The 15824-nt window shown below is 46.8% G+C and overlaps 1 protein-coding gene across 2 annotated transcripts in view; it reads left to right on the top strand.

The window, feature by feature from the left end:
- The window catches only part of PFDN1 (prefoldin subunit 1), a 71855-nt gene extending 59696 nt beyond the window's left edge, over window positions 1-12159 (top strand). The window contains exons 4-5 of one of the 2 annotated variants that reach the window (XM_068980823.1): window positions 11598-11725; window positions 11997-12159. In XM_068980823.1, the coding sequence (XP_068836924.1) occupies window positions 11598-11681 (84 nt within the window). In that variant the 3' untranslated portion in view covers window positions 11682-11725; window positions 11997-12159. Of the gene's footprint in view, window positions 1-11597; window positions 11975-11996 lie in introns of those variants that run through there. The other variant, XM_068980822.1, reaches the window with a different exon arrangement.
- Window positions 12160-15824: the final 3665 nt, after the last annotated feature.

Genomic DNA, 15824 nt, shown 5'->3' with positions numbered 1-15824 from the left:
AACTTGTTTTCATGAGACTTATTTATTATGTACTGTGTACATTTATTTCTCAAATACGATGAAACTTAGAATAATCTAATTTTTAGGGTTTTTTGGTTTGTTTATTTTAGAAAGGAATCAGAGACTCCAGGATTGTGATATTGGTAGTTGTCTTTGCAGGAAAGTTATCTCTTTCCTGCAGGCCCTGAATCAAACACTTACCATGTTTAGTATATTGTTAGGAGATTTGTACAGCACACAGTTCTCAGTTGTGGCACTGCATGATCTCTGAAGGATATTTTCTTTGTGTGTTTATTTCCTGAATATAGCAATTCGGCCTTTCTAATAATTTCCTTGGGTGTAAAGTATACTGATACTCTACAACTCTTGTGTTAGACCTGTGTGAAGCGCAGTGTCTCCTTTGAAGTTAAGAGGTAAAATTATTTTGTCCTGACACTTAACGTATTCTTAGGGCTCATCTGTGACAATTAAAATATCAGGTGGTTTCCCTTCATGAAGTTTTAGGATCAGGTCTCAAAGAGCTATAGACTTTTAATTTATATTTTCAGTTTTTTTGGCTGTGCTGCTTGGGTTGTGGGATCTTAGTTCCTTGGCCAGGGATTGAATCCGGGCCCTCAGCAGTGAGAGCAAGGAGTCCTAACCACTGGACTGCCAGGAAATTTCCTAGACGTTTTAAAGTTGGAAGATATTCCAGAGGCCACTTGATGGAACACTCTGCCTACTGCCCTCAACATTTCTGATGTGTTGTCGTGGTTCCTACTTGAACACATCCAGTGATTTCTAGTCATCTCATCCTTTTTTCCTGAACCACTTTTCTCTTGGTTTTTATGAATCAGTGCCCCTCCTTTTTAGATACTACTTGCTGGTTCCTCTTCTTCCTTTCATTCTTCCTAAATGTTGACTTCCTGTAAGGCTAAGTCCTTGTATTCTTGAGTTCTTTCTCAAAGAATTCCAATCATTCTCATGGCTTCAAGTACCTATGTGTAAACTTGTATCTCTAGCCCAGACTTCTGTGAACTTCAAGGATGCGATCTAGTTTTCTTTTCACATCTCACTTAGATGTTTCACAAGTACCTTAAACTCAGCTTGTCTAAAACTAAACTTAAAATCTTTCCTTCCAAACCTGATCCCCTTGGGAGGTGTTCTTGACACCTCCCCCCACTTCTGATTAATAATGAAAGTTATGGTGAAGTCCTCTGATAGCTTTTTCTCTTAAATATTTCTTAAATATGTTCTTCTCTAGCTCCATTGCCACCACTAAGATACTGTCATCTCTTTCCGAGATTATTACAATGGCTTCCTAATAGGTTTCTCAGCATTCACACTTGTATTCTCTAACCGAGTGCTTCCCAGCCCTTTTCACATCACAGCACCTAGAGAATAGTATTTGCATAGTTCACTGGGATAAGTGGACAGAGGGTGCTCAGGGTGGCAGGAACTGCCCAGGAGAGGTGGGGGTCCCTTTGGCTACTCCGGGGACTAAAGGGATCAATATCATGGATACATCTATTACCCTTTCATTACTCGTCGGGCTTTCTGCAGGAAGCCTTGCTCTAGCTCATGCTCTGTGTTGCAGCCAGAGTAGTTTTTGTTTCCAGTGGAAATTTGATTTTTGTTACTCTGTCTTACGACCCAGTGGCTTTTCATCATCTTTAAGATCTTTAATATGGCTTTTGACCCTCTGTGATCTGACTCAACCTCACCAGCCTTTCCTTCTGTATTACCTGTTCTCCTCTTCCCCATTTAGTACTTCATCCTCACTTGCTGTCGTTTAGTTCCCAGACGTGTCTTGCTTCATTTGACCTTTGCACATGCTGCTCCATTTGCCTGGAATTGCTCTCTCCCCCTGCTAACCTCTCCACTTAATTTCCATTCATCCTTCATAGCTTATTCAAAAGTGCTTCTGTGATTTCCTTGATTATACCAGGTGTTTCCTGTATTAACATGCTCAGACACTCAGTCGTGTCCGACTCTTTGCGACTCTTTGGACTCTAGTCCACCAAGCTCCTCTGTCCATGGGGTTTCCCAGACAAGAATACTGGAGTGGGTTACTAATTTCCTCCTTCAGGGGATCTTCCCAACCCAGGAATAGAACTCACATCTCCTGCATTGCAGGCAGATTCTTCACTGCTGAGCCATCAGGGAAGCCCCTTCCTCTCTTAGACACTGTGCTTTCCCCTCAGAGCCCTTGTTGCAATGGTGATTAAATGTCTGTGTGTCCTGCAACAGGGTGATCTCTGTGAATAAGTGTGTGACTTGTTCACTGCTGTAAGCCCAGTGCTCTTCGGGTGTAACATGTATTGAGTGCCCAACAAATATTGGTTAAATTATGTGTCACTTGGTACTGAGGATGAAGGATTAATTACATCAGAGAAGATTCCTACTTTTATGAAACTCATATTCAGATATAGACAATGACAATATAAGCAAGAAAATACATAGTAAAGTGATGTTTTAGAGCTGTTGGGCAGGCCTCTCAGAAAAGATGAAATTTCAGCTGAGGTCTGCATGAGAGGAAACAGCCAGCCACTTAAAAGTATCCAAAGGAAGAATATTCCAGGTGGAGGGCACAGATGATACAAATGTTTTGTTAGAAAACATTTCGAATTGTTTAAGCAAGTGAGAAAAGGAAAGAGTAGTTGGAGTGGTTAGCATGGACCTGATGATGCAGGGCCTTATTTCCTGGGTTGAAGAGTTCAGATTTTATTTGAAATGTAATGGGAAGACATTCAAGGGTTTTGAGCAGAAAGTAACCCTGATTTACTTGTTAATATATCCATGACAAACATCCAGACGAGGATGATAGAGGCTTGAGCTAGGATGGTAGCAGTGGTGCTGGATAGAAAGAAGAGGATGGTTTGGGGATATCTTTGGAAGTAAGTTAAGACTGATGGATAGATGGAAGGGGGGATATTGGGTTCAAGGAAAAGAGAAGAAAAGAGTGGCTTCTGTATTTTTTTGTTTCTCTGGTTTTTAAATTGAGCAGTTGAATGTATAAATCAATTGTGCTTATTTTAGACATGTTAATTTTGGGTTTGACAACAAGGAAGATACGTTTTATAAGCAATTTGATGTGTAAATCTGGAATTAAGGGGAGTCTGGGTTGGAGATACAGATTTGGGAATCATGATGTTTAAAGCTGAGAGTAGATGAGGGTTTCTAAGAGAGAGTGATGAAGAGAAGAGAAGTTAAGGACAGCTTCCCAGAAAATACCAACATTTTGAAGTTGAGCAGAGAAGTAGTCAGCAAAAGATAGCTTAGAAGGAGTAGCCAGTAATGTAGGAGAAAGATAGGAGTGTGGTATCATGAAAGCTGAGAGGAAGTTATTTCAAGAATTGTGTTGAATGCTGTTGATGAGTAAGAATGACCAGGTTGAGTAAGAAGAGAACAGAGAGTAGCCACTGCTTTGGGTAACAGAGATCATTGGCGACCTGGACTTCAGTCAGTTCAATAGGGAAGCGTGACTGGAGAGGTTTGAAGAGATAATGCGAGGTGAGGAAGTGAAGGCAGCTGCTGAACAGTTAGTTCAGGAGGTTTTGTAAGACGGAGAGGAGAGAAAGGAGACAGTACGTACAGGGGAATGTGAGGTCAAGAAAAGTGTGGATGTGTGTTGGGTGTGTGACTTGCCTCACCAATAGTTACCTTGCAGAGAAAGAGAAGTTGAAGATTAAGAAGAAAGAAAAAGGATAACTGTGGGAGTGAAAATTCTGAAAAAGGGATGGATTCAACCCCCAAGTGGAATTGCTGTGTTTTTATAAAAACAGAGACACTCTGTCCATTTTGGAGTGTCTCCAATATGGAGAAAGAAGAGAGTATATGTACAGGTGTAAGTCAGGTGATGGATTTGGTAGTGAAAAGAGAGAACTCTCCTCAGATTGCTTCTGTTTTCTCTGAGCTGGGAATGAGAGAGGAAGAAAAAGTATAGGAAATTTGAGGAGACAGGAAAGCATGAAATAGTTATTTGGGAGAGTAGAGAAGTTAATATGTTAAGGAAATTTAATAGAGCTTCTGGACACTGGTGAGTGCTGAAATTCATGGTCTTGAATTTAAGTGAAACGTGTAGCGCAGTTTCGTGTTTTTCTCCAGCTGCGTTCAGCTGCTGCTGCTGCTGCTGCTGCTAAGTCGCTTCAGTCGTGTCCGACTCTGTGCGACCCCATAGACGGCAGCCCACCAGGCTCCCCCGTCCCTGGGATTCTCCAGGCAAGAATACTGGAGTGGGTTACAAACGTGGAATAGATGGGTGTTTGGATTAGCTTGGGTTGTTAGTATTTTGCCAGGGAAGTGCAACAGAGAGGGAGAGGGGACAAAAGGGAGTTCAGAAGGGGAATAAATATAAATGATTGACTGTGGAAGCTGAGCTGAGTGGGAGGGGAGAAAGTCCTGGAAGCAGAGTGGATAATGAAAAATTGTTGAGTGATGAGGTTGAAGAAGTGCTGGAAGGAGAGTTATCAGATCAAAATGACCTGGAAAAATATGAAGTGGTGGTGGTGAAATTGAAATTCTGGAGGAGGTACAGTTACTGGTGTCAGTATCTCTGGGGTATGACTATGGCCTGGGTGACTCAGGTGGGGTAAAGTAAAAATTGTGAGAGGGGAGAGAAGGTCATCGTATTGAATGGGTCATCTCCACTCTTGTTGAAGTCACCTTGAGCAGTGCAGCTGTGGTGGAGAGGGAGACGGTGAGCTATCGATGAATGAGGGGCCGCACCCAGACTACTGGTAGATTGCAGCAGCAAGGAGGGGAGAAGAGGATGGCACACTGTGATGCCACAAACTTCAAGGACCAGGGATTTTGGAGCAAATAGAAAATGGTTTGACAGCAGGCTTGATGAATGAATGGAAGGATGGATGGATGGAGATTTAAGCTTTTATTAGGCAGCTTTCATTGAAAGTTAAAATCTCTGCTTGCTGGATTCAGTTCTACCTTGTAAGGCTCCCTCTTTTTGAAGAAGAGAAGTTGGCAAACCTTGCTGGCTAAATCTGGCTTGCTTCTTGTTTTTGTGTTTTTAGAACACAGCTAGCCCATCTGTTTACACATTAAAAATTTTTATTTTGGGCTGTGCTGGGTCTTTGTTGCTGTGCTCAGACTTTCTGTAGTTGTGGTGAGTGGCAGCTGCTCTCTAGCTGCGGTGTGTGGGCTTCTCATTGTGGTGGCTGCTCTCCTTGCAGGGCACTGGCTCTAGAGTGTGGGCTTCCGTAGTTGTGGCACACAGGCTTGGTTGCCCATCAGCATGTGGGATCTTCCCAGCCCAGGGATTCTTAACCACTGGGCCACTGGGAAGTCCTGTTTACATATTTTTTATGTTGCGTTTGCACTACAGTGGCAGAGTTGAGTAGCTGTGACAGAGGCAGTTCCACAAAGCCTAAAATATTTACTGTCTGGCCCTTTATTGAAGGAGTTTGCTGGAGTCCATTTTTGAAGAAGGTTCTCAAACTTCAGTGTGCATCAGCATCCCCTGGAGGGCTTGTGAAAACAGATTGCCAGGCTCCCTCTCTAGAGGTGCTGATTCAGTAGGTCTGGGTTGGGACCTAAGAACGTGGATTTCTGATAAGTTCCCAGGTGTTGATGGTGCTGCTGGTCAGGGGACCACACTTCAAGAGCTGTTGTTTTAGATATTTAAGTTAGTGATTGGATTCCTTCTCCGCTTAATATTCTTTGAGCCAAGTTCCCTACCTCCATTAGCTATATATCTCTTTAACATGATCATTGTCTTATCTTACCCCCTTTAAGCTTGGTGCCTGTGAACATAATGATTCTTTGGCTAAGGCCTGATCTTTGCCACATGCATTGGAACAGGTGCCCGACCTTGCTCTTCACTTAACCTGTGAGCTTGTTTTCTTTGTTTCTCACATTGTCTAATGTATGGGTCTTTCTCTGAAACTTAAATGAAACTGATGTGGTAGGGAGGGTAATAGTAGGTAGAGATCACAAACTTGAGGTGGACTAAAATGCTAATAAACGTTATTATTTGGAGGAAATATGACCCCTTTCCTCCCCCTGCCTCCACCCTGGAATATCTCTGCTCTAAGGAACTTGAGTAGAGCAGAGTTTTGCTCTGCCTTGGGTAGATTGAGCTGTGTGATCATAGGTGGGATATGGGAGTCTGGCCTCATACGGTATTTGTGTTAGAGTCTATTTAGCAAGTAAAAGAACATCTGGGAGAAAAAAAAAGTCATTGCTCAACTAATCCAAGTCTTTTGTCCCTGTCTGTCAGCAGAGGAACTTCTGAAAGGTGTCTTGAAAGCAGTTTCTAAAAGATAAGGAGACAGTAACCCCTTCTTAGGCTTCTTTTTATTCTCTTGCTCCATGCCTAAAATTGCTCTCTTGTTCTTTGAGCTCATCTCCCGGCCATATGTAGCTCAGCAGTTACCTTGCAGCCTCATTGTTTCCTAATGGTGAAATAGATAAACCCAGGTGAGTTCACAGGTGGCTGTGTGTCCTTGGATCACTTGTCTCTTATCTTCAGAGCCTGGTCAGGTTTGGCCTGCCCTCTCTGCCTCTGGTGCTCCTCACCCACGCAGACTCTCGTCGCACTTGCACTTTCAGAGCTCTGCCCATCCTTGTCTCATTTCCCTTTCTGACTTCTCTCATTGTGCTCTTGCATTGCCTTTGTTTTTCTCTTCTTCCTCTTGTTTCCCTGCCCTCCTCACATTTTACCCCATCTGCCAAAACATGCCTTCTCAGCCTCAGATGCTGGCCTCTTGCTAAATTTCCCCATTATGGGCAACCGGCCCCCTCTGACCATTTTATAGTTCCACGAACCTGAGAGAACAGGAGAATCATTGAGGCTCTTGAGTTTTCAATTTGGTATTGTCTAAATCCTCATTTGATAAGTTGGAAAATAAGAAGGGAGAGAGGAAAAAACTTTTCTATACCTCAAGGTAGGACAGAGAGGAAAAACATTAATTTCGAGAAAGAGAGGAAAACAACGTTCCTAAGAAAAGTCTATAGAGATAGTGTCACAAGATGCATTACCTCAGGAGTCTATTTGAGAGATTGTGTCATGTCAGAAAAGTTCTAGGGGACTTGAGCCTCTTTCCTCTGTGAGAGGATGAGAATGAACTCCAGGCCCTCAGTCTGACTCCGGAAAGAACTTCACGCTGATGAGCAAGAAGGCCAACAATGTCATTTCCCTGGCTGTGCTGAGCCCCACAGGAAAGCTCAGAATTTTGCGTCAGGACAAGGCCCACAAGAATGTTGCTGCGCCCAGAGCCCTGTGGTTTGATGCCACTAGAGCATTTCCTACGGAAAGGGTTCTCGGAGTGCTCAGGGAGGCAGAAGGGTGCTGCACTGAGGCCAGCAAATGCCTTCCCAGGACTCGGGATGGAAGGTGGGGGTTCAGAATGCCTCCTAGAGTTTCCACAGCAGTCATTACGCCCTTGTCGTGCACAGCAGCCCTGACAGACATCACATGGAGCCCTTTCTCAAGGATTCCTGACTCCAGGATGCGGGAAATGGGGATGGTTTGTTTTATGGTTTCACAAGTTAACCAGTTAAAGCATAAGGGCTTTGACCTGTACATAGGGCCTGTTCATGGGAGCAAGGTTTTGATGTCCGTGTCAGTATCAGTGAGGTCTGAGTTTTAAACCTGTGCATTTCTTGAGGCAGAGGTTAGAGGGCAATGCCAGAAACGGAAAACCACCTTGAAGGAGAATGGCCATTTTCTGCCTTTGCTTCCTCTGGTGGGTACTCCTCATTCATTCAGATTGGGAGGGAAACTAAAACAGAGCGTGCACACAAGGAAATCAGAAAGGCCTCGTTTCCCGTGATAAATGTCCTTATTCAACTACTGAGTTGCTGTTACAAACCAGCCATTCTTCTAGACACTGGGACTCTGTCATGAGCAGAGTCTTGCCATCAAGGACCATTTCTTCTCATAGGGAAGACAGACAGACACATACACGCCTTCAGGTGCACAGGTGCTAAGGAGAAAAATCACAGAGTGAGGAGAATAGAGTATGGAGCTACACGTGGTCACGAAAGCCTTTCCCATAGGTGACATGTGAGAAAGACCTGAAGGACCTGAAGGAACAAGTAATGCGGATATCTGGGGAAGAAGGACCCTACACAGAGAACCAAAGGCAAAGGACAGGCAGGGGCCTGGCTGGTGGATCTGTGGCACAGCTTGGAGGCCAGTGGGCTGGAGCCGAAGTGAGAGAGGGAGACGTGGGAGCGGAGGCCAGAGAATCAGAGCAGGACTATACGTGGCTTTTTGAAAGGCTTTTGCCTCTTGAGAGAGACGGGAAGCCATTGGGAGGTTTTAAAAATGAAAGGTGACTCTGGCCACTGTGAAGAAACTGAAGGGGGTGGTCAAGGATAGAAGAAAGGAGACCACTTAGGAAGCTCTAGATTAAGGTCAGAGTCTGGAGATATTTTGAGACAGTGCTAGCAGGATTTGTTGTTTGATTGGATGTCAGGTGTGAAAGAAAGAAAATTCAAGGATGACACTGAAGTTTTTGCCTTGAGTTGCGAGAATGGAGTTATTTACAGGAATGAGGAAGAGCCAGGTCCACACAGTTTCTGGTTTGACTAATGGTTTTAAACTGTGGAGATTCAAGGAAGAGAAGGTTTAACTTAATCATTGGTTCCTTAATTTTCTCCATTCTCTCTGATGGTCTCATTTGTATTTGGGTCAATTCTACAACAGTTATTTCTGAGATAAATACAACCCCAGCATTCTCACTTTCAGGGCTTCTTAACTAAGCCTCTGTGATGCAGTGTGGTGAAAGGTATGGCCCAAAAGAGCCTTGGGGTACACTCTGTCTCTGGGAGCGCCCTTCATTTCAGGTGCTATGTTGGTATCCTAGGGCCGCATAACAAGTTACCAGAAACTGGGTGGTTTAAAACAACAGAAATTTTTTTTTTTTTTTTGCAATTCTAGAAGGTAAAAGTCCAGAATCAAGGTATTGTGGGCAGTGCTCCGTGTGAAGGCTTTGGGGAAGACTCCTTCCTTCCTGCTGTCTGGCTGACGGTGGCTTTGGGCCACCCTCAGCCTTCTTCCTCTTGGAGATGCATCCCCCACTCTGCACGGCGTCGCCCCCATGTGTCCCTTAGTCTTTGTGTGCCCTTCTTACAAGGACAGGAGTCATTGGATATAGAGCCTGCCCTAACGTAGTGTGCCCACATCTTAACCTGGTTACATCTGCAAAGACCCTGTTTCCGAATAAGGTCACATTGACACATACCAGGGGTCAGGACTGCCTCATGTCTCTTGGTGAGACACGATTCAACCCATGTCATGTGCTTTGGTACAGGTTTGACTGTGCGGGTCTGCTGGGCTTACGTATGCTTGAGGATGAGACAACTGAAATACAGTTGGAAGGCAGGACTATGCTAGAGTTGCCCCATCTGTTGGGATGAAAAAAAAATTCTTTACTGTACAGTAAGTCTGTTTAAACTGAAGATTTAAAGATAGACAAGTTCATTTTACATTATTTTGAAACTTGAAGACTTTAGGATATGCAGTAGTAAAAATCATGAAAAAGTAATGAAATTGGAAGTGGAAGATGGAAGGAAGAGATGTGACAGAATAAAGAATTTTAAAGTTGAGAGTTACAACTTGGATTCAACTGGCCAGAGGCCGGGGCTGTAGGGAGAAAGGCTCTTGCTGGTGTTCAGTTTGATGGTTTTGCTCGTTGGGGCAGCAAGTGGGTGGACATGAAATGCAATAGACGTGGGTCCTGAACTCTGGCTGAACTGCAGGGCTAGAACCCCACTTGCTCCCCTCTCCTCTTCCTTGGATTCCTTACTGGGCTGGGACCAAAAAGGTGCCCGGATGGCGCATGACACTCACTCTCTAGCTGCCGTGCAACAGCTGGTACATGTACATTCTTCAGCAGTGTGTCAGGAGTTACTAGTATTTGCCTTTTTTACTCACAAGTAAATCTAACGATTGTTTATCAGAGGAAGTTTAAGTTCCCACTCTGATATCACAGTGGTAGATAGGACTGTACCAGGTTTAGCGGTGCACACAATTTTATTGGCAGTAACACACCTGGGGCCATAGACTCACCATGGTCACTAGGAGTTTTTGTGGCGCTCTTGTTCTTTTGTAAGGAATTGAGTGCAAGTTGAAGGGATGGGAGATGGGTAAAGAGACAGGGCTCTTCCTGGCCTTCAAGAAATTTGAAGTTCGGAAACAAACAGGAACCAGAAGTTCACATAAGAACTGTGATAAAGATTTGTGGGATTAGCAGATGCAGAGCGTTGCACAGGGTGGATGAATGGTGGGGCCTGCCGTGTAGAGCCGGGAACTGTGCTCCATGTCCTGTGAGGGGCACGGTGGAGGGATATGAAAGAGAACGTGCATGTGTGTACTGAGTTACTTTGCCATGCAGTGGAAATTGGCACAGCACTGTGAATCAACTATACTTAAAATTGTGGCTACCTCAGCACACGGCACCTAAAGGAAACTGTACTTTCCAGTGTATCATTTAATAAATGTCTGGACAGAGAGTGGGAGAAGTTAGAGGCAGGGCTATGGAGAAGGGGTGCCAGAGAGGTTTCATGGTGAAGGCCCTGGGCAGTAGAAGCCCTCATTTCTGTTTTTCTGCTTCAGAGGTTGGGGATCAGGTCCCAAGCAAGGCCTGAGACCAGGCTGCTTACCTGCCCTCTGCTGCTGCCCTCCCCTGGCTTTCCCGGGTCATCTGGGCACTTTAGCAGTCAAAACCCTCAGCTGCTGGGGTGAGGGAGGGGCACTGGCTGCCTCTGGGCCAGGGCTCTGCACCTCTGACTCTAGTGTGGCTCCATCCCATGCGCCCTGGCATCCCCGAAAAGGGAGGCTTCGTGTCATGTCTGTTCGGTGGGCGGAGCCACAGTGTGTCCTCAGGGCAGGGGCCAGTGGTAAAGCCACACTTCTGGGGTGACCACAGGGCAAATAACACACAGGCATAATTTCCTTTGACCAATCTTTCGTAATCCTGGTCCAGATGTGGCTCCTGAAAGTGAAGTTCTTTGTCTAAGTCGAGATTTTGAATTTAGGACCCAGATGGGGTAGGAGGTGCACTTCCAGAAGGTCTGTTTTACTCAGTGTGTCATTGTCCTGGATTCCTGGCAGGCAGTGGTTTCATTAGAAAAGCAGATTTCATCCTGACTCATCTGCCTCGGTGAGCCGTGTGATACAGCTTCTCAGTCCGCGAGGCAGCCTGTCTCCCGTCGCGCTGGACAGAGCGGAGGGCACGCTGTCCGGTCGCAGCAGCGAAAGCTACAGGCGCCTGGCCTGGGCTTTGGAAAACCTTGAGAGACAGTCTGTTGTGGGGCCAGAGCTTTGTCCTGGAATTTCCTGGCCTTTGTCTGTCTGGTGTAACTTCATGTACTATGCCGCCTGTTTTTAGAGTCTGCTTCCTTCTGGGGGAAGAGTGCTGTTGCTTTCCACAGAGCACTTCTGCTTCCGGAACCAAGCGACACCCTCCCTGGTGCCCAGGCGTCGGGGTTGGGGAATGCTCTGGGGCAGGCGTGTACACCTGGCTCTCAGTAGACAGGAGGCTCCTGGAAGTCACTAGTCACAGAGGAGCCATAACCCTTGGGCATAAAAGCAGCATCTGTCAGCTTGGCACATTCACCCTGATCCTAACCCTTGTTTCCTTCTCATATTGCAGCAGAAAAAATCCTATCTGGAGCGGAGTGTGAAGGAAGCCGAGGACAATATCCGGGAGATGCTGATGGCGCGAAGGGCACAGTAGGCAGCCTCTCAGGAACCTCTGCCTCCTGAGCCCTGCCATTCCTGGTGAGGGGCCTGTGTAGGGAAACTGCTCTGCCTGAGGGACATTTTATCTGGATGGTCTAGTAACCTTATGTTTTATGCATGGCCTGGAGCCCCTTTCAATCTCATCCTTGTATGTTTTATCCTGGCTCTGCCTGCTACCCTTCTCCCTGTGGTTAAATCATGAACTCCAGGGAAGGGAAGATGGGAGCCAGGACAGACAGGGGAGTTCTTCCGGGGCCTACTGCTGGTCACGCCGGTCAGACCAATAAAAGACATCTGTCCCACTCTACAGAGCCTGCTTTTCTTGAGCTGATGGATGAGAACAGAGGACCAGAGAGGCGAAGGGTGTCTCCACCTCACTCCTCCTTGTTGCCTCTCCAGGGCTGTGGCCCTGCTCCTTCTACATCGAAGCCTTGCCCTCTTCGTTTCTGTTCCTCTAGGTAAACCCCTCAACTTCTGAGCCTCCATTATCAGTAGTATGCAGATGAGGGAAAAGGAGAGCAGGCATGGCTGAACACATGATCACAACAGTGGTACCTCAGTGGCAGTCTGCCTGGAGTCCTAGTGTCTGACTCTCTGCAGCCCCCATGGACTGCAGCACGCCAGGCACCTCCGTTCTCCACTGTCTCCTGGAGTTTGCTCAAATGCAGGTCCATTGAGTCAGTTAAACAATAGCCATTATTAAAAATTACATTTGTAAATTTACTATTATATTAAAAGTAAGGTTAATTATTAAGAACTTATCCTTTCTGAATTACTTTACTGAATTTGACCATTATCTATGTTTTTGAGGTTGACAGTCTGTTGTGTCTGGATGGTGGAAATACAACTTAGTAGTGTGAGCCTGCCCTTCTCTTCCCGACTCCATGTTCAAGATACCACATTGGTAGCTTGAAATCAGCCATGGGGGTACCTACCGTTTACTCCACAGAAATCAGGTGATGATACAAAATCATGGCTTTTTGCTTTTAAAGAGAGAGATGGTAGTTAAATATTTTCATTTTTAAAGCAAGAGAGCTAATGGTTAAATATTCGTCAGCAACTGTAGAGGAAAAGTGGGCAGCCGCAGTTAGGCAGGGAGAGCTGTCAGCTGTGCCTCAGGACTGGCCGCTGAAGGAAAATGAAACTCGCTGCTATGGCGGCCCAGCGCCACCCTGCGGCCAAAGCTGAGATGGATGGCCTGACCGGCTAGTTTGTATTTAATATTGTGACAGCTCTCCTCTCTCCTTGTGTGGCAGCAGAGGGGGTAGGTTCTGGGAGGGCATAGCAGGAAAAGAAAGACTCAGGTCTGTCCGGCCCTGGGGGCAGCCATGGTTACCAGGACACCCTGCTCTAGGCTCAGGGAAAAAGCCAGTGTGGCTCCTTGGTGAGGCTGTGTCTCTCAGTGGGCCTGGGGAGAGAATGCTCGCTTGGCGAGGGCCCCATGACCTGTCTGAAGGACACCTGGCCTTGGACCCTGCCTTCCTAGGAGCTGCCAGGATGAACAGGTAAATCAGCTTCCTTGTATACTGGTCAGTGGCTGAGAAATCCAGGGCTTAGATTCTATCTGGAATAACTGAGACAGTTGAGGCTTAGACAAATTTATTGAAACATACAGGATGTGAGCAGAGAAATAATTCAGTGGTAAATTACATCAAACCTGAATATAATTCTAAAATTATAAATATATATTTTATAACTAAGCCTTTGGCCAAAAAAATAAAGAGAAAAGTCATTTAGCACATTTGTGAAAGGCCAATAAGAATGGATTTGAACATTAAAAAGATCAAGTCACTGAATTAAACAGCAGCAACCCCTGCTAATCTAGAATCCCACTGTGTTGAAGGTAGAAATGTCTGTGCAGAGCTAGTCGTTGATTTCAGCAATCAGAAGAGGCGGGGCAGGCACAGCCGTGTGCGGTGGCGGCAGAGCTGGCAGGACAGGAGAGCTGGGCTGGTCAGGTGAGCATGTCCCAGAGACAGCAGCAACAGAGGGCCGTCCAGCAGGCTGTGAGGCAGGTAGATGTGCCCAGGTCATCCCTTCTTTGGTCTTCCACCACGTACACTGCATGGGGAAGGGGACAGGGTGAGAATGAACTCTAACAGTAACTCAATAGTAAACCCCAGGCCCTACAGGGCCAGCACCACCCAGACCAAGGGAGAGCTCCGCGCAGCAGCCAGAGCCGCTGAGGCAGTCTCGGTGATGAACGCAGGAACGGTTGCTTAGGACTGTCCCCCCTCCTGCTAAGGAGAGTCATCCCTGCAGGAGGGCGAGCCCAGGGGAACCTCCACAGTGGCCTCACACCAGGCCAGCCTGAGTTAAGTAAGGAGTGTCTGTTGTGCTCTGGCCAGAGCTGGCCAACACTACTGGTTTATAAACCAGGGAGCACCCTATTCCAAATCTTACAGGGGAACTGGGGGCAGGGGGTTGGGGGGGCTTCCTCAGATATACCTAAGCCATCTCCCAAGAGCAAGAGGGTAACTATAATCTAAAGGGGCTTTAGGCTTTAAAAGATTAATCAAGAATCTTATTTTTTTTTCATACCTGACCAATGCAGAATGTGCTCCAGCCTCTAAACTTTTGCACACAGCAATGGAAGGTAGGATGAAAACCTGGGTAAGTGGGAGGGTATGGCTGGAGCTTGGTACTCTTGTGTTTCCTCTGAATGGAGTAGGAACTTGGAGCCCTGTCAGGGCTAAGTGCTCTATTAGGAGAGATGAGTGCTAAACAATCCCTAGATCAAGAAGGACCCCCAGCCGCCCTTTACTCATCAACTGACTGGTGGCTGACATCAGCCTCACTTCCTGTTAGAATATCTGATGGTTGACTGTGGCCTCAGAGGATCTGCAGACACTTTTAAGAAAATCTCAAAACAGCTACCCTCATCAAACTCAGGTTATAAAGCAGTAAGGATCTTATATTTTTTTGCAAGTTCATGAATACATGAATCTTCTAAGTTAAATCAATCCTTGGGCAGTCGTCCTTCAGTTCTGTTTTTGCATATCTGTTTTTATACCTCCTCGCTTGGCAGCTCCTCTCTCTCGAGCCTGGTATAGTAGCTAAAACACGCTGGGTAGTGTGAGCTTGTTCAAGTTCTGTTGTATCAGCTGCCCTCCACAGAGATAGCCCTTTCCCCTCTCTCACGGCACAGGTCTAATCTCATTTGGCCCCACTCAGCGACATAGGAAAAGCTGTTTAGGGTCTGGGAGTCAAGACCCACCGCCAGGGGAGCCTAGTCAAAAAGAAGACCATCTGATAAGGCCATGACCTGGTTTAGTCTTAACAGTAACTGTGTGCTGGATGTTCCCATCTCACAGGTAAGGAACTCGAGGGGCACGAAGGTCAGGTCTCTTGTGCAAGCACAGAAACAGCCAGAGCAGGAATGTGAGCCCAGGCCCCAGCTAAGATAGCAAAGGGACCAGGAGGAGCACAGGAGTGAGTGGGCTCCAGGACAGTCCTCTCTCACCAGGCAGCGCCCACCCAACTCTGGGGTCACCAGAGCAGGAAAGCCCCAGGCAGCGCGACCTGCCATTTCTGCCCCGATGACCGACCCAGGTTCCCAGCCTCCCCTGATCCTGCATGGGTAGCGCTGGACAGGGAAACCCAAAACGCAGTTGGCTGTTGCTTCCCTTGCCTAATCTCTGGTTGCATTCTCCTTGTCAGTGGACTGGCTCTGCTGCCCCGAGGACAGAAAGGCTCCCTCCCCTGCAAAGGCAGCCTGCTGGACCCAGGCCAGAGACCTAGCCCACGGCTGGGCTCCTGTGTGCTGGGCCCTGCAGTCTCTCTCAAGCTGCCTTTACGGAGGTGCTCACTACTCAGCCCGTGCTGAGGGCCTTCACAGCCCCACCGGACACCTGTCTGCTCCCAGCTTCCCCACTCCCAGCCCTCCCTCCTGTCAGAACCACTGGCCCACAGGTAGCTCCATCAGGAAGACAAAGATGTCTCCGTCTTGCCTCCTCTGCCACCTTCCTCCTCTAGTCCACGCCCGTCCTAGACAGGGCTTATTTCACATGACGTCCTCCACAGCCTGGCGCAGTGGAGACTCGGAGCTGATTACCCCCAGACAGTGGTTACAGGGGTTAGAAATAGTCAGTCTGGCTAAAAAAAAAAAAACAAAAAACAGAACTTCAAGCCTGAGGGC

Source organism: Capricornis sumatraensis, chromosome 9 (assembly GCF_032405125.1).
Source record: "Capricornis sumatraensis isolate serow.1 chromosome 9, serow.2, whole genome shotgun sequence".
NCBI lineage: Eukaryota > Metazoa > Chordata > Mammalia > Artiodactyla > Bovidae > Capricornis > Capricornis sumatraensis.
This window is presented reverse-complemented; position numbering and strand designations above follow the sequence as displayed.